This window comes from Erythrolamprus reginae, chromosome 5 (genome assembly GCF_031021105.1).
Source record: "Erythrolamprus reginae isolate rEryReg1 chromosome 5, rEryReg1.hap1, whole genome shotgun sequence".
In the NCBI taxonomy this organism is placed as follows: domain Eukaryota; kingdom Metazoa; phylum Chordata; class Lepidosauria; order Squamata; family Dipsadidae; genus Erythrolamprus; species Erythrolamprus reginae.
In genome coordinates, this window is record NC_091954.1 from 101,249,193 (window position 1) to 101,275,395 (window position 26,203).

Genomic DNA, 26,203 nt, shown 5'->3' on the forward strand with positions numbered 1-26,203 from the left:
CAGTGGCCTGCAGTACAGCACTCTACCTGCTGCGCCACCCCAGCTTCCCTTCTTCCCCACTGACCCACTGATGTACCAAATACATCACTCCAGTATTTAATCCATTCCTCCCCTTAATATCTTCTTCCAAACACCTGTTCTTTACGTTTTTGGACCCTTCTGAATTTGGGATTGACCCAGCGAACATCTGATTCTTCCTTGCTAGATTCTGGACTCATAGCCACATCCTGTGGCTGGCGTCCCACCTGTTCTACTACCTGTAACCCTGGGCCCACCACTAATTCATAAACACTATCTGTATCAGAGTCCTCAATTTCTTCATCATCCTCCAACTGACCAAGAGTATGTACAACAGAAAGCATGAGAGAAATGTGCCAAACTGCTTGGGGAACATTTGTTTGGCAAGATCACCAACCAACCAAAGAACCAACCAACCACTTTTAATCAACAATGTCCTCTTTCTTTAGTCATGTCCTATGAACATAACTACTAGTGGAAGATTTATCTATTTTGCTGAAAACTTGGTCATATGTTCCAACTTGACTTGAAATGAAATTTTCATTTGTCTTAGGAGCTTAATTAAATTTTAATAGTCAAGACCACTAATTGTATTTGAAGTACAGTGTTATTTTAAATCAAAGGAACTTTTCACTCCCATGTTAAAGTCTTATATAAAATACAATGCTTTTTAAAAAAATGGATAAAAACTATGAAAGAGGATTTGGGACCTGCATACAATTAAGTCAAAATGTATCTTGGAAAGTCATTAAAATTGACTATAAAAATACTACATAGGGTGTTAACCACTGTAAATTGCATTACTGAAATATTTCTAGGCCCTGACAAATCGGTACATATTGACAACTCTGATGGTAAAAGCAATTTGCCAAGGTAAATGTTTTTGAAGAAACTGAAGAAACTGGAAACATTACTCAACAATCTTTTTTATTTGATTTACTGTGCTTTTATTGTTCATATCGCCTAAGGCTAATGAGCTGTTGGAACACCAGAAACTAAATCAAAATTTCTTTTGATGTCAGATTTACTAATATGAAGCATTGGAAGTCCAAAAGAACATTATAAGATTTTGCTAATGTAAGCTTACAGTACAGTAGAATTAACTATCTGGCCATACTTCCTGCTTGGAGTACCATATCTTTTGGAGTATACAAAGCATCTCCACCACCTTCCAAACAAACCCAGGGTGGAAATGCAGCCATTTTCGGCCTCCCAAAGTCCCACCCCTCTATCTCATTTTTGTAAAAGCAAATGGGCCAGTTTTTCACAAAAATGAGGGGGCAGAGGGTTTGGGACTCCTGCAGGGTGCTCTTGGGGGCTGGGGGAGGAAAAACACATACCTTTCTTACAAAAAACATGGCATTTTTTTCAAAAATGGGGGCATTTTTGCCTTCCCTTTGTCCCCAGAAGCACTCTGCCGAACTCCCAAACCCTATGCATTTTTTGCAAAAATGGGTGGAAAATAGGCTCGTTTTTGTGAAAAATGGGCCCATTTTTACAAAAAAATGGGGTGCAGAGGTTTTGGGAGGCCTGTAAGATTGCTTCTGGGGGCTCAGAACAAAAACTTTTTAAAAATTGCCTCTTCAAAATCTTGGTGTGTCTTATACACCGCTGTGTCTAAAGATACTTTGTTGGCTGACATCAATCTTGCAGGTCTCAGATTTACATCTCTCTCCCTTCACCTTTACAGTCCAAGAAACTAGATAGGATCTCTTTTGAGATGTTTGCACATTCCTTCTGCAAGCTAAGCCCCCTTTTGTCTGACTGTTCCACAGGCTGTGGCTTCACCCTCTGTCTTCCAAGACCCTTATGACATATCGTTATCTATCTATCTATCTATCTATCTATCTATCTATCTATCTATCTATCTATCTATCTATCTATCTATCTATCTATCTATCTACCTACCTACCTACCTACCTACCTACCTACTTATTTATTTATCAAATTTGTATGCCACCCCTCTCCGCAGACTCGGGGCGGCTAACAACAGTAATAAAACAATATAAACAAATCTGATATTTAAGTTAATTTTAAAAAGAAACCCCAATTTAAGAGACCAATCATTATATTCATTTATTTGAGAGCATCTGTAGGTCCGCAGTAATAGTCTTGGGTGTGACAAAATGCACAATGCAAAATTGATACCGGTACATGGTGGATCATATTAAATTTGAGATTATGGATAAGAGGATGAATTCGGTTAATGAAACTGATTTGTGACAACTGATGGGACTAGGTGAGACCATATATGGTTAGTAGAATCCGAGACCAAGCTATAAGAAATAAATTGGAATCACTTTATTATATGTAAATAGAGACATTGCTCTTGAGTTAAAATGGTATATATAAGAAACACCCCCAATTTGGAGGTGGGGTGTGAATGTCTGGTGGTGGGCCTCTGGAGCTTAGGGAGGGTGAAAAACAGGCCAATCGGGCCCATCAGAAATTGGGGAAAAGGCCATTTCTGGCCTCCAGAGGGCCTCTGGGGGCAGGGGAGGCAATTTTTGCCCTCCCCAAGCATTGAATTATGGGTGTGGGCACTCGTGTAGACACGATAGTGTGTGCGCATGCATTGTCGGCACCCGAGGGGAAAAAGGTTCGCCATCACTGTCCTAGACTATAGTGTTTAGACTAGATCTGAACTTAAATACAAGAGATTGAGGATCCAATGTCAATTTGGCCACTTCTGAATTGCTATAGATTATTAATGCAGGGTCTCCAAACTTGGCAATTTTAAGACTCCCAGAATTTCTCAGCCGGTCATGCTGGCTTGGAATACAGGCAGAATAAAAAAAAAGGCTGGGGAAGATGTTCTATATGCCTTTCAATAAGCCAGCTGCCTTCATTCTCACTCTGCTCCACTTCAGTACATTTCATCATTGAGTTTAGTGTCTGGTCCTAGGAGCTTTTGTTCACAGAGTGCTAGGCAGACTGGAAAAGAGTTGAAATACTCTGTTGAGGAAGTCTGTGACAATGGTGATACAGGAATTACTTCACTCCCGTCCACTGATGGTTCTGATGGTTTTCAAATTGTCCTTGACACATTCACAATCCTTTTAGGAGGCTAGAAATGTGTGCCTTTGTCTCACAGGCTTTGTGTCCTGCAAGTTGATCTCACAGAATTGCTAACAGTAAGAGGAATTATGTGTGTGCACGTGTCTGTGCATGAATACACCTGAAAATTATTCTCATACACATCTTCACCCATCCAACATAATATTAGGACACACAATTAGAAACTGGTCCAAATTTAGGCCAAATACTGACAGCATTCCACTTCTGACTTCACACACTATTTTCAAAGCACTGTAAAACATTCATTATAAATTGGCATTTAGTGAGATTTTATAGTAAAACATTTTGCAGGAGAATATTTATTTAATGAGCTTGGCTGCTAGCCAGCTTCCCCAAACATCTTGTGATTAGCTACTTTGTTCTCTTTAAACATTTTAACAGATGTAGCTCTCCCAACTATTAGCTTCCTTGGGAATTCAGAGATGGCGAGAGAGGATATTCAAACAACGTTTGGAAAGTTCTACTATGGAAAAACAAATCCTCCATATTATCCCTAAATATTCTCTTCTCGCTAGCAGGTCTAGTGCTTGTCAAACACCCAAATGTTTTCTGCAAATATTTCAAGGTCACTTGAGAATGCGCTGGTTAGATTCCATTATGCGTCACTTAACTGAGATTTCTCAGTGTTTGCCCCATCACAAAAGATCCTGGTTTTCTGCTCAACTTGCTCTCTAATTCATCTTCCTAAGGATGTCTGTTTTAATCTTTTCACTGCATTTTAAAGATTGCTTTTGTTTCATTTATTGAATGAATTCTGACTGTCTGCTACCATTTATCTATTAGTTGATTTGACACCTGTGAGTATAAGTACATAAAAACAAACTAATTAGGTTTTCCAGATTAAAAATGGAGGACTTCTGTTTGGGAAGTAAGACAGGGCAATAAGATTCAGTAGTGAAAAGATTCTTGAAGAAATAACAATAACATGAGAACAATATGAGACATACTGGAATATTATGAAACACATAGTAAGAAGCAATTGGCACTGTTGTTTCCAGATGATAAAAAGGCATTTGACAATGTGAATTGGAAATTTATGCTTCAACAGTTAAGACATAGGGACTTTGGCGATAAATTCATAAATACATTCATGGCAAATATACACTAAGCGGGAGGCTAAAGTGATCGTGAACGGCAAGGCGATCAAAAACTTCACAATCCAAAAAGGCACAAGGTAAGGCTGCCCATTATCTCTATTATTGTTTATTGTAACATTGGAAGTACTAACTAGAAATATTCAGCAAGGCAAGCAAATCAAAGGATTGGAAATTAATAAAGAAAAATATAAATTACAAGCATTTGTAGATAAGTTAGTTTAGAGGAACCACTACAGTACATAAATTAGTTTAGAGGAACCTTTTAGAGGAACCACTACAATCAGGCTTGAAACTTATGGGGGAACTGGAGGAATACTGAAAAGTAGCCAGACTAAAAATAAACAAGGAAAAAACCAAATGATAGTCAAAAATGTGACAAATAAACAGAAGGATGAACTAATAAAGGAAATGATAATTCAGATAAAGAAAAAATGAAATATCTAGGAATTTATTTAACAGCAATGTGTATAACAATTAAAGAGGACAACTACACAAAACTAACAAATCAAAATAAATTAAACATGGAGAGATGTAAAAAATCTGCAACTCTCCTTAATGGGCAGAATAGTAGCAAATGAAAATGAGCATTCTGCTGTAGATAAAATTAGAGAAAAAAATATTTTGAGAACTTGAACAAAATAATGTCAAAGTTTATATTGCATTTGGCTGTAAGCTGCCCAGAGTCCTCTGAGATTAAGGTGGCATATAAAAAGAAAGAAAGAAAGAAAGGTTCCACACCCATTTATACTATTCAAGTGACCCAGAGGGCACTGACAAACCTCCAAGTGGCCTTAACAACTCTCAGAAAGAATGCTAATACCCAGATGACTGCAAAAAATATAACTCCTTCCATTATTCACCATTCAGTCAGAACTGAAGAAGCTTCCTGGATGAAAAGCAAAACAACATCCAGTTGTCTTTTGAAAAAGCACCTTTGGGATAAGACTGGCACATGTATATGTGTGATAGTGCACACGTGCACTATTTGGCACCTGCTTTAGGTAGTTTACAATGCCATTATTGCCCCCAACAACCTGGCTCCTCATTTTACTGACCTCAGAAGGATGGAAAGCTGAATCAACTGAGGATTACACTCCAGGCTATGGGCAGAAATGGCCTGCAATACCGCATTCTAACCACTGGGCCACCAAACCTTTAAAGAAGCATAAAATTACCTCTTCCAGTCTCCGCCTCTGCTCTTTCTGCTCCTCAATCCTCTTCTGACGTTCTGCCAAGAGCTGCCTCTTGTGTTCCTCATTTTCACGCTGCTGCTGCTCCAGCTGTTGCCGACGGAGGGCCTCTGAGCGTTCCTTGTTTGCTAGCTGAAGCCGCAAAAAATCCCGCCTTAAAGTCGATTCTCCAGGCAGGTTGAGGATGGAGCTTTATCGGGGAAACAAACTTACGTTAGTCCAGCATTCAATAAGCACAAGTTCTTGACTCCCTCCCCGTTTTCTGATAATCAACTCAATACTTATGTTTTACTTGCACGTCTTCTTGAGCATCTTCTTGAATATACAGTGGTACCTCTACCTAAGAATGCCTCTACATATTAACTTTTCTAGATAGGAACCGGGTGTTTAAGATTTTTTTGCCTCTTCTCAAGAAGCATTTTCCACTTACAAACCCGAGCCTCCGAAACTGTAACTGGAAAAGGCAGGGAGAAGCCTCTGTAGGGCCTCTCTAGGAATCTCCTACGAGGAAACAGGGCCAGAAAAGGCAGGGAGAAGCCTCAGTGGAGCCTCTCTAGGAATCTCCTGGGAGGAAATATGCTGGAAAAGGTAGGGAGAAGCCTCCGTGGAGCCTCTCTAGGAATCTCCTGGGAGGAAATATGCCGGAAAAGGTAGGGAGAAGCCTCCGTGGAGCCTCTCTAGGAATCTCCTGGGAGGAAACAGGGCCGGAAAAGGCAGGGAGAAGCCTCCGTGGAGCCTCTCTAGGAATCTCCTGGGAGGAACAGGGCTGGAAAATGTAGGGAGAAGCCTCCGTGGAGCCTCTCTAGGATCTCCTGGGAGGAAACAGGGCCGGAAAAGGCAGGGAATGGACCTCACAGGTCTTCTACTCCAATTTGCTGCTCAATGCAGGAGATCTCTAGTCCAATGGTTGTCCAGTCTATTTTTAAAAAACCTGCAGCACCCATAGGTCCACTGGGCAGGCTATTCCAGTAATTAATAGTTCTCACTGTCAGAAAATTTCTTCTTACTTCTAGGTTGAATCTCTCTTTAACAAGTTTCACCTGTTACTTCTTGCCCTGCCCTCTTTGGTTCTTTGAAGAATGTCAACCTCACTTCTCTGTGACACCCCCTCAAGGACTGGAAAATAGTTACCATGTCCCTCTCTCCTTCTCTTTAACAGCACATACCTAGTTCCCTCAATTATTTGCATGCCAGCTTACAAATTTAGTAATTGCTAAATTATTCCTTGGCACCTTACACAAAGCTCCCTCACTTGGTTGCCTCAGCAAGTAGAAAATTAAATTTAAATACCACATTCACTCACAGTGAAGCCAAGAATTTCAGGTGCCCAATTACTGTACACTCAAAAATGGGATTTGATTTATCTATGAATGGACTTATCCACAATATATACAAATAGGTTTGTTCCTTGGTTTTTGAAAAGTACCTCTGTACTATTTGTATATCCTCTATATACTTGTGTGTTAATTTCATCTGCAAATGAGCAAACATTGAATTTTTTAAAGCCAATTGTGAAAATTAAAATATGTGAAAACTTTGAGGGTTGGTTTATCCCCAGGGGGCACATTATTCATGGCATGTTTTAACTATGATACAGGTTAAAAATTCAAGGGTCGGCTTATGGGCTTATCCACAAGATGATATGGTATCTGAACGTCTGAAATATTTCATGTGCTCAATAGTTCTTCCATTTTATCATTCATCTAGCTTTGGAGCTAAAGCACTGTCTTGAAAATACTGAGGCTACTCTTTTTGAATGATCTATTTTGAAGCATTATTTACTGCACTAGGTTAATGATTCTCCAAGACACTACATAGTCCAACTTTTGATGGAATGGCTGCATCATCTGCATATACAAAGTCTAATATGAGGTGGCTGGCAGGGAATGTAAGTTCATAAGTGTTGTGGTTCAGCCTGAGGCAGATCAAAGACCAGCTGCGTCTCTGCCCTCCCCTGCCAGTAGCTTGGAGTCATTAGGTGACGAGGCACAAGCTGTCATTGACATGCGACAGAGACATTTAGATCAAAGGAAGGATCAATTGAGGAGATATTATCAGCATTGAATAAGGAACATCAGGGCTTGGGTGTGGTCCTCATTAGCAGGGAAGGGTTTATAAGGCAGGCAAGCTATTGAAGCCATGTGGAGTGTTATCAGTTTGGAGTTCCTGTAACCTGCATTGTTTCTCGGCTTCTCTGTTCCTGGCTTGTGGCCCAGCAGTCTTGAAGAACCGTGGGAGGTGTATGTCTGTTATCTACAGCCTCGTCTTGGCAGCAAGAATCCTATATTGATGCATGGACAATTACCTTCGTGTATATATTTGGAGTTCCAGTGTTTTCCTGCTTTGTAAGGACATTTTCTGTTAGCTTCGTTTTCCTTGAACATTATAAAACTGTATTTGAATTTTACGGTGTGTCTGGCTTATCTTTTTGGGTTGGTTATAGCTTCCGGAGTGTTCTGTCTGGGTCACTCCAGAAGCCAATACCAACCCAAAAAGAGAAGTCAGACACAGTGGTAAAAGGCAAAGGCAGTTTATATAATTCAAGGAAAACACAGGTAACAGAAAATGTCCTTACAAACAGGAAAAACGCTGGAACTTCAAATATATACATGAAGGGAACAGTCCATGAAGCAATACCAGATTCTTGCTGCCAAGACGAAGCTGTAGATAGCAAACAGACGCCTCCCACGAGTCTTCCAGACTGCGAGGCCACAAGCCAAGATCAGAGACGCTGAGAATCAAAACAGGTCACCGCAACTCCAATTGGTAACACTCCACATGGCTTCAAGGCCTTGCCTGCCTTTTAAACCCTGCTGATGAGGACCACACCCAAACCCAGCTGTTTCTAATTCAATGGTGAAAATATTTCTTTAACTGCTCCTTTCGTTGCTCTGAACGTCTCTGTCTCATGTCAATGACAGCTTGTGCGTCATCACCTAATGACTCCAAGCTACTGGCTGGGGAGTGCCCCCCCCCGGGGCTCTCATGCTGTTCTCCTTCATCCCATTCCTGACTCTCCTCTCCCCCGACTGTTCAGCCCCCTCCTCTGCGCTGTCATCCTCCTCCGGGCATGGAGCCAGCAGAGACACAGCTGGTCCCCTGAACAGCCTCAGGCTGAATCACAACACGGAGTGACCCAGACAGAACAATAAGGATGGAGAGTGCCCAGATTGGAAAAGATCTATCTCTACAATTTATATGGCAAATCCATCTTAATAGCAACAGCACTAGATTTATATATTGTTTCATAGCGCTTTTTAGTCCTCTCTGCGTGGTTTACAGAAACAACATATTGTCTCAACAATCTGGGTCCTCCTGTTACTGACTTCAGAAGGATGGAAAGCTGAGTCAACTTTCAGATGGTCAACATTGAACTGCAGGCAGTCGGCAGAGTTAGCCTGCAATACTACATTCTAACCACTGCGTTACCATGGCTCTCCACTTTGCCACCGTGGTTCTTAATGAAAGTAGAATAGCAAAAGCTCCCTCTTCATTATGAGACATCAGATAAAACCCCTATAGCTTCTGCTTTAATATCATATCCCAAAATACATATCACCTAAGAGATTTTCAGATATTCAGTCTTTCTATTCTGAAAAAAGTGGAGAATAAACAGAGAGCAAAGGCAGGCATCAGATAGTAGAGAAGGAATAAGAAAAAGAAGAGGCCACAGAGACTAGCATTCCCACATTTATTTCCATACAATTTACAATTGTAAGAACACAAAGTCTCTGCCCATAATTATAGCTCAGCTGAAGTTTTATTTCATTGTAGTCAGCTTTTGTTGCTAGAGGATGGCCAGTGCAGAAATACAATGGAGGCAAGTGAGACAAGCTTTTTATAGACTCAAAACTCTATTGGACAAAGAGCTTGATTCTAGCATGTACAAATTTCACATATGGGGGAGGACACATTTTCATTCTAACCCTTTCTCTAATGGGCAATGTCTCTGTATTCTGAGAAGTTTTTTGTGCTGAAAATAAGCTCTCACGTGGAAGCCTTATAGAAGGAGTTAGCAAAAATGTTCGTCCCTAGTTTTTCCTGGAAATCCTAGCTGGACTGACCCAACTCTCCCCTGGGACACTGTTCTTCAACTTTGGCAACTTTTACACTCATGGACTCCATTACTGCCACTAAGGAATTTTTTTGCTGCCAACTTATGTCCCATCTGTCCAACCCTATTGGATGCAGAGAAAAAATTGGAGCATAGCCAGAACAAGGACAAATGTGCATTACCTGGGTTCTCCAGAGTCATTTTCTTCTTCTTCTTCTTCACTTCCACTGTACTCATATTCTGTCTCATCTAGGAATATAATTGAGGGTCAATGCATTCTTTGAAAATCATCTCTTTCTCTGTCTCTCCTCCCCCTCTGTTTCTCTGTCTCTCTCCCCCCCCCCACCTTTCTTGGAAAAAACTGAGATTATGGTGGAATCATTATAAATTATTTCAGGATTGAGTTGCTGCAACTTGAAATTCATCAAACCAACTGAAAGAGTGAATGAAATAGAGAAAAAATGAAAATAGAGAGAGTTTGGATGTCCAATAGATTGTTTCTTCAAATAGGGTACCAACAGACTCAAACTCAACCCGGATAAGACGGAGTGGCTGTGGGTTTTGCCTCCCAAGGACAATTCCATCTGTCCGTCCATCACCCTGGGGGGGGATTATTGACCCCCTCGGAGAGGGTCCGCAACTTGGGTATCCTCCTCGATTCACAGCTCACATTAGAGAACCATCTTTCAGCTGTGGCGAGGGGGGTGTTTGCCCAGGTTCGCCTGGTGCACCAGTTGCGGCCCTATTTGGACCGGGACTCACTGCTCACATTCACTCATACCCTCATCACCTCGAGGTTCGACTACTGTAATGCTCTCTACATGGGGCTACCTTTGAAAAGTGTTCGGAAACTTCAGATTGTGCAGAATGCAGCTGCGAGAGCAGTCATGGGCTTCCCCAGGTATGCCCATGTTACACCAACACTCCGCAGTCTGCATTGGTTGCCAATCAATTTCCGGTCACAATTCAAAGTGTTGGTTATGACCTTTAAAGCCCTTCATGGCATCGGACCAGAATATCTCTGAGACCGCCTTCTGCCGCACGAATCCCAGCGACCGATTAGGTCCCACAGAGTGGGCCTTCTCCGGGGCCCGTCAACTAAACAATGTCGGTTGGCAGGCCCCAGGGGAAGAGCCTTCTCTGTGGCGGCCCCAACTCTCTGTAACCAGCTCCCCCCAGAGATTAGAACTGCCCCTACCCTCCTTGCCTTTCGTAAACTCCTTAAAACCCACCTTTGTCGTCAGGCATGGGGGAAATGAGACATCTCCCCCGGACCTATTCAATTCAATTTATGCATGGTATGCTTGTATGTATGTTTGCTTAAATAATGGTTTTTTAAAATATTTTAAATTGTAAATTATTAGATTTGTTATGAACTGTTTTATTGTGTTGTGAGCCACCCCGAGTCTACGGAAAGGGGCGGCATACAAATCTAATAAATAAATAAATGAATTAATTAATTAATTAATTAATTAATTAATAAATAAATAAATAAATTGCACTAGGCCAAGAGTCAGCAATCCATGGCTCTGGATTGCTGTGGTTCTTTCCATCCCTCTGCTGTGGCTCCCTGTCGCGCAAAATATGCATCACAAGTGCCAATGTGTGACACTCATCAATGCACAACTTATTAAGCTTTTGGACTCCTGGTAGGCCAACCATGAATAAATCCAAGAAAAGAAAAGTTTCAGAAGAAAATGGAATATTTAATTCAACTATATATCCTAGTTTTGTGGCTGCTCAGGAAATAGGTACTGGAAGAGTTTTGTGGTTCCTAGTGTTTTCTTTTCTGTGGGATACGGTCTAAATGGCTCTTTGAATGTTTAAGGTCGCCGATCTTTGTATTAGGCCTGCCTATCCCAGTTGCCTTCCTATTGTGTCAACTTACATTCGTAGAATTTTCAAGCCAACATGGTATTATATGTACTATAGGTTGTAAGTACATGGATCTGCAACCATTTGTTGGAAGTTATGATGGCACTAAAAAACATGACTTCCAACCAGTCTTCACATTTACATCATTGAAGCATCCTTCTGGTCACATAAATAAACTTTGGCCCTTGGCAACTAGCATTGATTTATGATGGTTGACACTTTCCAGAGTCACATGATTGCAATCTTGTTTGTTCCCCAAAAGCAAAGCAAATGAAGGAAGATGGGTTTTCTTAATGACCATCTGCTTCAATTAACAACCATGGTGAGTCACTTAAAGACCATGGCAGAAGAAGGCATAAATCTGGAGTGACTCAATTAAGACCTACTTTGCTTAGCAACAGGAGTTCTGGTACGAATTCTAGTCATAAGTCAAGGACTACTTGAACAACTAGAAATTAGGAATCAATGTAGTTAGAAAATATATTTCCCTGAAAATATGTCAGAAGAAGCAAATGAAATAGATTAGTGAGAGTTTATAGTAGAATGGTTATGTTGAAACGTCTGGCCACTCTGAATAACATTCAGGATTAATATATTCTCATTCTGTATTTCTTCCTTTCAAATGTAGAACTCTCTGTTGCCGAATAATAAAAGTTTGTTTACACCCAATTATTTGTCATGCTGGGATATAATCTTCCATTTTCATGACAAAAAATGTTTAACACCACTTAACATCTGCTTGATACAACACAAAGGGGGTGTGATTTGTGTCAGATATTTGAGGAAGAAGGAAATGGATGATCTGCTCCCTTTACATACTGCTTTTACAAGAATGGGGATTACAATGTGTTAATTGCAAATATTTTACAGGTTAACCAGAAATGCATTCGCTGAGAAGATATGCTCTATTAACAATCTGTCATATTATAGATTTGTTTAAATGACAGCAATCCTACACTTTTGAAATGTTTAAAGGATTACACCATTAAAATGATAAAATAAGTGATGAGCCTGTGGTCAAACTTAGCTTCTTGTTGGCTTTTCAGACAAACACAAAAAAAATACTTCCTGCTTGCTGTGCTAATGGAAGCTGAGAATAGCCTTACAAGATTAAATTTTCATAGAAAAGATAAGTAGGCAGATGGGCCTGAATTAGTACAGTGGTGCCTCTACCTAAGAACGCCACTACTTACAAACTTTTCTAGATAAGAACAGGTGTTCAAGATTTTTTTGCCTCTTCCCAAGAACCATTTTCCATTTACAAACTCAAGCCTTCGAAAATGTAACCGGAAAAGGCAGGGAGAAGCCTCCATGGGACCTCTCTAGGAATCTCCTGGGAGGAAACAGGGCCAGAAAAGGCAGGGAGAAACCTCCGTGGGGCCTCTCTAGGAATCTCCTGAGAGGAAACAGGGCCAGAAAAGGCAGGGAGAAACCTCCGTGGGGCCTCTCTAGGAATCTCCTGGGAGGAAACAGAGCCTCCACCCTCCCTGTGGTTTCCCCAATCGCACACATTATTTTCTTTTACATTGATTCCTAGGAGAAAAGTTGCTTTTTCTTACAACTTTTCTACTTAAGGACCTGGTCACGGAATGAATTAAATTTGTAAGTAGAGGTACCACTGTATTTATTTAACATTAAAAGTAGATTTTAAAAAATCTTCAGAGTTGACTGTAGGAAACAGTTAAAGGGAAATAGGCAATTCGAGTGGCTATTGTATTTGGATTGATGATTTCAATCCAGATACTAGGTGGATAGCCAGCCTAAAATGGATTAGGCAGGTGGCTGCTTGAAAGCTTTTTAATTTGTATGTGGTTCAAATATCATAAATTTATGTAAGAGAGAAAATGGGGGAAGAACACTAAATTTGAAGGATACTGGGACTAGAGAGAATCTGTTTGTTGCAGAGATCCCTCGATAGGGCTAAATATTATTATTATTATTATTATTATTATTATTATTATTATTATTATTATTTATTGGATTTGTATGCCGCCCCTCTCTGCAGACTCGGGGCGGCTAACAACAATGATAAAAAACAACATGTAACAATCCAATTTAATAAAACAACTAAAAACCCTTATTATAAAAACCAAACATACACACAAACATACCATACATAACTTGTAATGGCCTAGGGGAAGGAATATCCTAATATCCTGGCGACAAAGGTGGGTCTTGAGTAATTTGCGAAAGACAAGGAGGGTGGGGGCCGTTCTAATCTCTGGGTGGAGTTGATTCCAGAGGGCTGGGGCCGCCACAGAGAAGGCTCTTCCCCTGGGGCCCACCAAACGACATTGTTTGGTCGACGGGACCCGGAGAAAGCCAGCTCTGTGGGACCTTATCGGCCGCTGGGATTCATGCGGTAGAAGGCGGTTCTGGATGTATTCTGGCCCAATGCCATGTAGGGCTTTAAAGGTCATTACCAACACTTTGAATTGTGACCGGAAACCGATCGGCAGCCAGTGCAGGCCGTGGAGTGTTGCAGAAACGTGGGCGAATCTAGCCCCACGATGGCTCTCGCGGCCGCATTCTGCACAATCTGAAGTTTCTGAACACTTTCCAAGGGTAGCCCCATGTAGAGAGCATTGCAGTAATCGAACCTCGAGGTGATGAGGGCATGACAAATATGATAAAAGGAAAGTTTTATTTGCCAAAAGATCATTATGTTAGATCAAGGTGAGTTGACCTAACAAGAGAGAAGGAAGAACATCATTATTACAAATACCTGTGAACCATGTGTGTGCGTGCATGCCTTAAAGTCAGTGTTGATTCCTGGAAACTGGTTGGAAACATCCATGCAATGGCAAAAAAGAAGTGGTTTGCCATCGCATCTTCCAAGGGCTGATTGAACCTCAGCCACCCATCTGTCTTTGTAGCTAAAGTGGGACTTAGAACTGAGTCTCTTTTTGCCTGGGCGAAAAACGTTGGCCATAATATATATATAGAGGAATGGGAACAGATTTGGAAGAGAAATATCAAATTAACAAAATCCACAATATACAAAGAAAACCAATATAAAATGCTATACCGTTGGCATCTTCCACCCAAAGGACTAGCTAAAATGCACAAAAATTATAGTCCAATGTGTTGGAAATGTAAAAACACTCAAGGCACATTCTTTCATCTATGGTGGTTATGTCCCGAGAGAAGAAAATATTGGGAAAAAAATAAATAATTGGTTGTGTCAAATAACAAATACAAAAATAGAATATATGCCAGAGTTTTTTCTACTGGGTATTATGAGAGGTACCTATTCTAAAAATGTAAAATATCTAAGCTTGCATATTACAACAGCTGCAAGGATTGTATTTGCACAGAACTGGAAAAATCCGCAAATACCTGAAGACAATGAGATCATCAAGAAAATATACGACTGTGCAGAGATGGACAGATTGACAATGGAACTTAATAATCAAAAAGAATCGGACCATTATGAAACCTGGACAAAATGGTACCAATGGACAAAAAAAAAACTCAAAAGAAACATCGAAATAAAATATCAAGAAATCTAAAAGTAATTAGAAGACAATGTCGATAGGAATGTATATATGATGTAGATTCATCTGTAAATATGATTATGTACTTTTTTTTAAAAATGGAAAAATTAATAAATATATATTGAAAAAAAAAGAAGAACTGAGTCTCTCATGCTCTGAGATAACTAGAATTGAAAACTGGAGTGCAGGGGGGGAATGATCTCATTTGTACTTCTGACACACTGTCTTGTCTGAAGGGAAGAATCAACTTTTGCAATGGTGTACAGAGCAATTAAGTGGCTATCAATTCTATGTACAAAGCTTGAGGCTATAAAAGTGAAGCTGTTTTCTGCTGCGTTTCATCAATAGTTTAAATGAACTAGGAGAAAAACACAGTCTCAATCAATTTCTATGAATCCTTAGATACACCCCACGGCAGGATAATAAAGTTGGTTTATCATTTCTCTAAAATATTCCATTCTTTCTCACAAAACAGAGCACAAAATGAAAATTTATCCCTCTGCTAAAAATAAATAGATCAATGTTAAACACACACCTAACTGCATTTTTTAATTTAAATGCAAGCCAACCAAGAATTATCTTGTCTCTAACTACTGAATCTATTTTATTTATTGGTTTGTGATAGTTACATCCAGGATTTTTCCATCAGTTTCTGAGTCATAAGCATCGCTCCCTTTTCCTGTTTTCATTCTGCTCTAAAATTGGTTATGTTACATGCTCTAGTTCCTAAAGAATATGAAATATACAAAAGGTTACGAAGCACCCAAAATACTTATTTTTTATTTTTATTGCTTTTTTTTGGTCTCCCATGGAGAAATGTGAAAATATGGCTTTTTATCACAATATGAGCCCTTTTATGTTCTTATATCCCAGGACCAAAGCAATTTTTTTTCATCACTGGCCACTTAGAACAATATTTTATCTTACCTTTCTCTCCTCGTTTTTTCTTAGTCCTGTCAATGTGGTCTTTGAGCTGGATGCGAACTTGCCTTTCATTTGGCTGGTCTCGAATAAACGGGTGCTTCATCAGCTGTTCAGTGGTTGGCCTCTGACCATGGTTTTTCACCAGGCAGCTTTCAATAAAGGACTGGAATTTTTTGGACCTATCAAATCAAAGAATTGGGGATAGATGTGCAGGAAAAGGTTCAGTTAATACCAACATTTATGAGTTAGGGCAGTGATGGCAAACCTTTTTCACCTTGGATGCCGAAAGAACGTGCATGCAGGCTATTGAGTATGTACAAGCGCCTACTTTCATAATTCAATGCCTGGGGAGGGGGAAAACAAGTGGCCTGCTCCCCAAATTCTGGTGGGCCCACTAGGCTCACGTTTCACCCTACCCAGGCTCCAAAGGGTTCCCTGGAACTAGGGGAGGGTAAAAATGCCCTCCCCCATCCCTCCAAAAGCTCTCTGGAAGCAAAAAACACCCTCCCAGAGCCTCTTTTGGAGCCAAAAATCAAATGGCTAGCACACACATGCATGTTGGTGTTGAACTAGGGCAACGGCTCATGTGCCAGCAGATATGGCTTCACGTGCCACCTGTGGCACCCATGCCATAGGTTCGCGATCAATGAGTTAGAGAACATTAAAAGGATTGTCCCGTTTGGTGGGACCCAGGGGAAGAGCCTTCTCTGTGGCGACTCCGACCCTCTGGAATCAGCTCCCTCCAGAGATTAGAACTGCCCCCACCCTCCTTGCCTTTCGTAAACTCCTTAAAACCCACCTCTGTCGCCAAGCGTGGGGGAACTGAAACATCTCCCCCTGCCTATGTAGGTTTTTTTGTGCATGATATGACTGTATGTATGTTTTTATATATTGGGGTTTCTTGTTTTTTAGACTTTTAAAATGTATTATTATTTTAGATTCTAACTATTAGATTTGTCATTATACTTTATATTGTTTTATTATTGCTGTAAGCCGCCCCGAGTCTACGGAGAGGGGCGGCATACAAATCTAATTAATAATAATAATAATAATAATAATAATAATAATAATAATAATAATAATAATAATAATATTGTCACTATGTACTGTTTTGCCATTGTTGTGAGCCGCCCCGAGTCTGCGGAGAGGGGCGGCATATAAATCCAATAAATCTAATCTAATCTAATAAGAATAAGAATAATAAGAATACGGCATCATTCTGCTAAACAAATAATTCCATCAACACTGTCAAACTATTTATTAAGTCTGCACTATTATTACTACTAGATCATTCCTATCACCCATTTCTTTCCACTTATGAATGTAACTTGTTGCTTGTATCCTTAAGTTTTTTATTAATATTGTTTCCTCATTGCTTATTTGACCCCTATAACAATCGTTAAGTGTTGTACCTCATGATTCTGGACAAATGTATATTTTTATGTACACTGAGAGCATATGCACCAAAGACAAATTCCTTGGGTGTCCAATCACACTTGGCCAATAAAGACCCATCCTTGAATACAGTTCATCTGTCTGGAACCCATACCACATCTCGAACATCAACACTCTTGAAAATGTCCAAAGATACTTCACCAGAAGAGCTCTTCACTCCTCCACTCGAAACAGAATATCCTACGAAAGTAGACTAACAATCCTGGGTCTAGAAAGCTTAAAACTACGACGCCTAAGACACGATCTAAGTATTGCCCACAAGATCATATGCTGCAACGTTGTACCTGTCAATGACTACTTCAGCTTCAATCGCAACAACACAAGAGCACACAACAGATTCAAACTTAATATTAACCGCTCCAAACTTGACTGTAAAAAATATGACTTCAGCAATCGGGTTTTCGAAGCGTGGAACTCATTACCTGACTCAGTAGTAACAACCCTTAACCCCTAACATTTTTCCCTTAGACTATCCACGACTGATCTCTCCAGGTTCCTAAGAGGTCAGTAAGGAGTGTGCATAAGTGCACTAGTGTGCCTTCCGTCCCCTGTCCAATTGTCTCTCCTTATCTCATTTATCTTTTCTTCCTTTCATATACCTTCTCCTCTATTTTTATATCTTTTCTTCTATCCTTTTCTTTATATATATTACTACATGTCTATTCTCTTCAATGTGTATTGTGTATTGGACAAAATAAATGAATAAATAAAATAAAAATAAATAATTCTAATACAAAAAGTTTTCCCGAGGGAAACAAGATCATTCCAACAGGCCCTTGGGAAAGGAGGAGCGAAGTAACAAGCAACTGGCCAGAACGTCTATTGGGCCATGTGATTGATGACGGGGAAAACTTTCTCTTTTAATTAGGTGAAAACCATGGGGACTTTCAGGGTCAGTTTTTACTACGTAGTTGTGCCAATATGATGTATCCATTAAAATTGTTCTTTGAGGAATCTACCTGACTCGGAGTTCTGCTTTCAAGGGATCTATTACTTGGAAGGTCAGCAAGTTGGTGTAACCCTCCAACCTTTTATCAAAGTAGCTGAGAATAAAGTGGGCTCTTGGAATAACATTTTTGATACCCTACTGAAGAACCTGGGGTAAGTTATTTTACGTTTTGGGCTTTTCTTACTGCCTTAGGGAAGATGCATGAAATTCAATACGCTTCTATAATTATATAAAGAATCATACTGTAACTCCAAAAGAATGAAAGGGAGTAAGAAGCAAGGAATTTATATTTATATATATATATTATGTATAAATGGATTATTAGAGATAATACCAATGACAATCAACAAATTCAGCTGATACTAATACAGGAAGTCTAATGTCCCATGTATTTCAATGGAAACCAAAGGGACAATGCTCCAGAGAAGTTGCTCCTTTGTTCGGATACACGCATGAACATGTGTAAATGGAAAAACAGGTCAACACTATTTTCTGCTTCAGAGGAAACTCTCAGCTGGAAAGATAGCTGTGTATAAAGCGTTGCCATCATATTTTGTAATGATGAATTGCAGTTCAATATACGAACAATATATTCAATTTAGGTTTGGCTTATCGCCAAGAGCCTTGTAGAAATTCAGTTGTAAACATTTATAAGTTGTGGTTTTGTTCATTTTCCAATGCTTCATCCAATGTTTGGATAACCATAACAGTGCCAAGTAATCTCTTACATTTTGTAAAACAGGAAATAAATATTCAGATGATCTCTAAAGAACTTCTGTTTCCTACTGAATGTCACAATTTAAGATAATCTTAAACAGTAGCCAAAGTTACCTAGCTCATCACATTGCATTTCATTTTTAAAAAATGGTGTTTAAATATGAATTATTTTGCATGCCACCAATTACTAGTGGCTCCAAGTCCACGGAGAGGGACGGCATACAAATCTAATTAATAATAATAATAATAATAATAATAATAATAATAATAATTATTATTATTATTATTATTATTATTATTATTATTATTTCAAAACAACACAAGCACCTAGGACTGTGTGATGTAGCGGCGAATTATGTTTGCCAATCCCAGTAATGTGGCCTTTTGCAATTGATAGATGGAGATTTTGTCAATTCCGATGGTTTTCAAATGTCCACTGAGATCCTTTGGTTCTGCGCCCAGCGTGCCAAGTACCACTGGGACCACTTTCACTGGCTTATGCCAGAGTCGTTGCAGCTCGATTTTTAGATCTTCGTATTTCACTAATTTCTAAGATCTAAAAATCAAGCTGCAATGACTCTGGCATTATTATTATTATTATTATTATTATTATTGTTGTTGTTGTTGTTGTTTTTGTTGTTGTTCTGAAATAATCAATAATATGAGTTTTACCAGAACTATCTTGTTCTTTTGTTAGTTGGCTAATAAAAGAACAAGATAGGTTTGGTAAAACTTGCATTATCTTCTTAGTCTAAAATATCAGGCATGGGGGAATTAAGATATTCTTCCCCCGCGGCTTCCACAATTTATGTATGGTACGTTTGTATGTATGATTGGTTTTAAATTAAGGGTTTTTAGTTTTTAGTATTGGATTGTCGCATGTTGTTTTTATTACTGTTGTTAGCCGCCCCGAGTCTACGGAGAGGGGCGGCATACAAATCCAATAAAATAAATAAAATAAATAAATAAATAACAAAATAAATCACAGATAATTCATTCATTTAACTCAGTATTACCTAAGCTGGTTTGCTGTGACTCTTCCCCATCTCGCCAGTGCTAAATGTGGGAAGACAATCTTCCTCCAGGTAGCCCTTCAGAATGTCCAGTGATATACTAGATAACAATAGCAATAGACTTGTATACTGCTCCAAAGTGCTTTACAGCTCTAAGTGGTTTACAGAGTCAGCCTATTGCCCAATAATCTGCATCCTCATTTTACCAACCTTGGAAGGATGGAAGGCTGAGTCAATCTTGAGCCAGTGAGAATCGAACTGCTGGCAGTCAGCAGAATTAGCCTGCAATATTGCATTCTAACCACTGCACCACCATGGCTCTTGACAGGCAGAAGCCATCATTGACTTGGAGACTGTGGCCCGCCACACTTTATGGTTTAGAATGTATTCTTGTTGTGGGAACGTGGAAGAGGTTGTCTCCGGGACTGCCTTCTGCCGCACAAATCCCAGTGACCAGTTAGGTCCCACAGAGTTGACCTTCTCCGGGTCCCGTCGACTAAACAATGTCGTCTGGCGGGACCCAGGGGAAGAGCCTTCTCTGTGGCGGCCCCGACCCTCTGGAACCAACTCTTCCCAGATATCAGAGTTGCCGCCACCCTCCTTGCCTTTTGTAAGCTCCTCAAAACCCATCTCTGTCGTCAGGCATGGGGGAATTGAAATTTTCCCTTCCCCCTAGGCTTATAGAATTTTATACATGGTATGCTTGTATGTATGATTGGTTCTTTAAATTGGGGTTTTTTAGATTACAGTGATCCCCGAGTTTCGCGATCTCGATCTTTGCGAAACGCTATATTGCGATTTTTCCACCCAATGACGTCACTCCCTTCCTTTCTCATCTTTCTTTCTCTCTCTCTTTCTCTCTCTTGCTTCTTCCTCTCTCACACTCTCTTCCTCCCTCCTCCCCCTCTTGCTCTCGAGCGGCGGGCGGCACCCAGGGAAGGTTCCTTCGGCCGCCCACCAGCTGATCTGCTCGGCAGCGCAGTAGCAGCGAGGAGCCGAAGATGGGGTTTCCCCTTTGTGTGGGCAACGGGGAAACCCCATCTTCGGCTCCTCGCTGCTACTGCGCTGCCGAGCAGATCAGCTGGTGGGCGGCCGAAGGAACCTTCCCTGGGTCTTCAACTCCCAGAGCGGCGGACAAGCGGCGGCCGGACAAGCGGCGGACAAGCGGCGGCCGGACAAGAAAAGCGGCAGCCGGACAAGCGGAAAAGCGGCGGACAAGCGGCGGGCGGAAAAGCGGCGGCCGGACAAGCGGAAAAGCGGCGGACAAGCGGGCAGGCAGGCGGCTCCTCAGCTGCTGGGTCTTCCCAGGTGCGGAAGTAAAAACACCATCTGCGCATGCGTGGCCATGGAAAAAGGGGCACGCATGCGCAGATGGTGTTTTTACTTTTGCACCACTACATCCCGAAAAATCGATTATCGCGAGGGGTCTTGGAACGGAACCCTCGCGATAATCGGGGGATCACTGTATTTTTAATATTAGATTTGTTTACATTGTCTTTTTATTGTTGTTAGCCACCCCGAGTCTGCGGAGAGGGGCGGCATACAAATCTGATTAATAAATAAATGAATGAATGAATGAATGAATGAATGAATGAATGAATGAATAAATAAATAAATAAATAAATAAAAAATTCCTTCTAGGTTCTCAAAATCATCCTTTGTTCAGTACCTGTCAGAAAGTTGATGAGAGTAGCCGACATGGTGGCAAAAGATGACTGGTTGACATGATGAGTTAGAGGTTGTGGGAACAAGGGAATGAGCTTTAAACTGGGTGGAGAAACCCTCGTAGCTTTAGATTCGGGTTTCTCACAGATGTGCCAACATGGCTCTGTTAATAAATTGGAACTTTGAGGAATGCTGTGCCTCGGACTCTGATTTACATTCAGAAGCTTATTTGGAACCCTGACAACTCATGCAGATCAAAAATATTAGGTGGTATATGATGCAGGTATATGGTGCAAGCCATATATTGAAGTTCATAAATCTTACACTGTTACCGATATACAGTGGTACCTCTACTTACAAATTTAATTCATTCCGTGACCAGGTTCTTAAGTAGAAAAGTTTGTAACAAGAAGCAATTTTTCCCATAGGAAATCAATGTAAAAGCATATAACGCGTGCGATTTGAAAAACCACAGGGAGGATGGGGGCCCTGTTTCCTCCCAGGAGATTCCTAGAGAGGCCCCACAGAGGCTTGTCCCTGCCTTTTCCAGCCCTGTTTCCTCCCAGGAGATTCCTAGAGTGGCCCCACATAGGCTTCTCCCTGCCTTTTTCCGGTTACAGTTTCGGAGGCTCGGGTTTGTAAGTGGAAAATGATTCTTGAGAAGAGGCAAAAAAATCTTGAACACCCAGTTCTTATCGTTTGTAAGTAGAGGCGTTCTTAGGTAGAGGCACCACTGTACAACAAAAACCTCAAACCCCAATTTCAGTCTAATTGGAGAGACTGGTTTGAAAAATGAAGGAGAAAGTGCAAAATGGATCCTCCTGTGACTGTACCATACAGCCTATCTGATAAACCTGTTCAAGCCCCACAGGGAAATGCATTTTCAGGAGATCAAAATAATTTAATTGCGTTCAACCTTGCCAGTCAAGAACAGCTCAAGAGGCATCAGATCGCTTACCTCATCGGTTTGGATAAAGGAAACATTTTGTGCAAACTCCGCAGACCCTTATAAAAAGCAAGCCCGCGATGCTCAATGCGTTTTAAAATCGTCATTTTTTTTACAAGAGGCTTTAGTGAATATCAATAGTTTGTGCAGAAATGGCTTCTTCATGTTTAACAGATACAAAAACTGCATGATTGGCGCTCCGTGACAGCTGACCAATAAGACCCAGTTGGTGTTGGATTTATCAGTTAAATTATTCTTATACACTCCGTATGATAAACAGCTTCAACATTTAATAATGATTGCCTGTATGTAATGGATACATTCCTGAATGCAAAAACAAAAGAATGAACTCCTCACACCAATCTGCTTATGCGCAGCAGCTGTGATCAAATGATAATCCACAGGCTCAAATAAAAATCTGAATGTACCATCCACAGAGGGAAAGCGAGTCTGGTATTTTAAGCCATTAAGTTAGCAAAGAATGCTGCTTATCAACAAGACTTACTGTATCACTCTAGAGCAGATACTTCCTCTAAGCATAATTACAAGGTTGTGTAGGTAAATAACAACATTAATAAAGGATGCTGGACACACATTGGAGTAAGAATGCTCTAATACAAAAACATTATATGAGCCGAGGTGGCGCAGTGGGTAGAGTGCTGTACTGTAGGCCACTAAAGCTGACTGCTAGATCTGCAGGTCAGTGGTTCAGATCTTATCACCGGCTCAAGGTTGACTCATCCTTCCATCCTTCCGAGGTGGGTAAAATGAGGACCCGGATTATGGGGGCAATATGCTGGCTCTGTTAAAAAGTGCTATTGCTAACATGCTGTAAGCCGCCCTGAGTCTAAGGAGAAGGGTGGCATTAAAAATAAATAAATAAATAAACAAATTAATTAATTAACTTCCAGCAAAAGGTCTTCTTATGGTTAAAGGTGTTGAGTCTTCGACTTACAACCCCACCAGAAACTTATGACCAGCCGAGAAGGCTGATTGGCTAAGTACAAGAGGCCTTTTGAGCAGGAAGTTAAAGCATTATGATTAGTTGGCTGTCTGACAGCCACACTATAAAAGGAGCTTTCAGAAGTCTGTTCACTGTTCTATTTATGCTGAGCTGGAGTGGTGCTGAAAATGCGAGACAAAAGGTTCCCTGTTTAAAAAGTCAAGCCTCTGCTAAGTTCTGTCAATGCAAAGGCGCACCTATCTAACAAAATGCCTTTATCTTGGAGAAGGGATGTTGTAAAAGATTACATGCAAGTAATCCTTGACTTACAACAGTTCATTTAGTGACTGCTGAAAGTTACGACGCTGAAAATAGTGATTTATGACCATTTTTCTCACTTATGACTATTGCAGCATTCCCATGGTCACATGATCAAAATTCAGACCCTTTGCAATGGACTCATTTATTTATTTTATTTATTTATTTTTTCCAATACTTAATACACATTGAAGAGAATAGATATGTAATAATATAAATAAAGAAAAGAATAGAAGAAAAGATATAAAAGTGTAGGTGAACATATTTGAAAGGAAGAAAAAGTGGTGACTTGGTGACTCGTATTTATGATGATTGCAGAGCCCTGGGGTCATGTGATCTCCTTTCGCTACCTCCTTACAAGCAAAGTCAATGGGGGAAACCAGATTCATTTAACAACTGTATTACCAATTTAATAACTGATGCCATCCACATAACGACTGAGGCAAGAAAAGTCATAAAATAGGGCAAACTTCACTTAACTTTTGCTTAGCAGCAGAAATTTTGGGTTAAATTGGAATTGAAAGTCAACTACCTGTATAATTTGTTAAAACTAATTTGAGGTTTTGTTTTAAGGTGATGGTGCTTTGATTTACCCCATTACCTCTACTTCAAATGTTCTCCCAAAAGCATGGATCTACCTAATAAGGCCAAAGGCCAAAGTCATGTTAGCTGAGATTTATGGGATCTGACTTCAGTATACTTGGAGGGCATTTGTTAATCCAGGCAGCAGCTGTCTGCCCCGAAGAGGGGCGGCATACAAGTCTAATAAATTATTATTATTATTATTATTATTATTATTATTATTATTATTATTATTATTATTATTATGTCAATACAACACAGCAAACGAGATCACTATGCTGGATTTTCTATTTCATCACCAGCCGGGCACTTCCCAAGCACCTAGGACTGCGTAATGTAGCATAATAATAATAATAACAACAATAATAATAATAATATAAATAATAATATTATTTATTATTGCTACCTCCTTATAAGCAAAGTCAACTGAAAAGCCAGATTAATTTAACAACTGTAGTATCAATTAAATAACTGCAAGGATTCACTTAACAGCTATGGAAGGAAAGGTCGTAAAATGGGACAAAATGGACTGAACAAATGTTTCACCTAGCAACAGAAATAGTGGGCTCGCTTGTTGTTGTAAGTCGAGGACTAGCTGTACTGCAAGGAACTTTGTAAGAGGCTGCAGCTATGCATTTCCTCCATGTGCCATGATGCACAGAATTAATAAATAGGCTGATCCTTTTGTACCAAAACTATGCACAGATTTAAATTGCAACTTTTACTTCATCCCCAACTTGGCTCTCTCTTCTTTATCTGCTTCTTGGGCAAATCTGTTTGTTTGGATTTAAATACTTGCCCATCTCATATATAAGACACTGGGTGGATTACAATAAACAATAGCATTCCTGACCTGCTGGCAAAGTAGGAGAGGTGGATTATCGGAGATATAGAGCTGTGTTTATCTGGTATTCCCAGCTGTCCAGCGTCTGCCGACTACTTTGCAAAGCCAGATTATCTCCCTTGTCTTTTCTCTTTATGCTAGCAACAGGAGTTACACAGCGTCATTAATAAATATCATTAATAAATAAAGTCACAGGCCTTTACTTATTTTACTTTACTTTATTTTATTTTGTCAAGTACGTATTGGTAGTTTACAGATATAACACTGTTTATACACATTAGATGGGTACTAATAAGAGGAAAACATTAGAAACAGAAGATTGACAGCAGAAAAAGACCTCATGGTACATCTAGTCTGCCCTTATACTATTCCTGTATGTTATCATAGGATGGATATATGTTTATCCCAGGCATGTTTAAATTCAGTGACTGTGGATTTACCAACCACGTCTGCTGGAAGCTTGTTCCAAGCATCTACTACTCTTTCAGCAAAATAATATTTTCTCACGTTGCTTCTGATCTTTCCCCCAACTAACCTCAGATTGTGCCCCTTGTTCTTGTGTTCACTTTCCTATTAAAAACACTTCCCTCCTGAACCTTATTCAACCCTTTAACCCTTTAACTTTTTCCTAACATTAACTGAGATATTCAATAGAAAAAAATATTCATGGCTCAGTGCTGAACTGTGGAATCCTTTAGTGCTATCAGGGAAACTGAATTGAAAAGACTTTGGAGGTCTTCTAGTCCAAGCCCCTATAGTATTTCAGACAAATGATTGTCCAATCTCTTCTTCAAAACTTCCAGTGTTGGAGTATTCACAACTTCTGGAGGCAAGTCATTCCACTGTCAGGAAATTTCTCCTTAGTTCTAAGTTTCTTTTCTCCTTGATTAGTTTCCATCCATTGTTTCTTGTCATGCCTACAGGTCCTTTGGAGAATAGGCTGACCGACCCTTTATTCCATGTGGCAGACCCTTATATATTGGAGCACTGCTATTAAAACCACTTCTCCTTGGGACTTTACAACCAGGTTTGCCAAAC

At 40.1% G+C, this 26,203-nt stretch overlaps 1 protein-coding gene across 9 annotated transcripts in view; it reads right to left on the reverse strand.

Moving 5' to 3' along the window:
• Window positions 1-26,203, reverse strand: part of TNIK (TRAF2 and NCK interacting kinase) — a 420,651-nt gene that overhangs the window by 117,372 nt on the left and 277,076 nt on the right. For all 9 annotated transcript variants that reach the window (XM_070753635.1, XM_070753632.1, XM_070753630.1 and 6 more), the window contains exons 10-12: window positions 15,737-15,912; window positions 9,620-9,686; window positions 5,369-5,573 (exon numbers count right to left, since the gene is read on the reverse strand). In XM_070753635.1, the coding sequence (XP_070609736.1) occupies window positions 5,369-5,573; window positions 9,620-9,686; window positions 15,737-15,912 (448 nt within the window). The remainder of the gene's footprint in view (window positions 1-5,368; window positions 5,574-9,619; window positions 9,687-15,736; window positions 15,913-26,203) is intronic.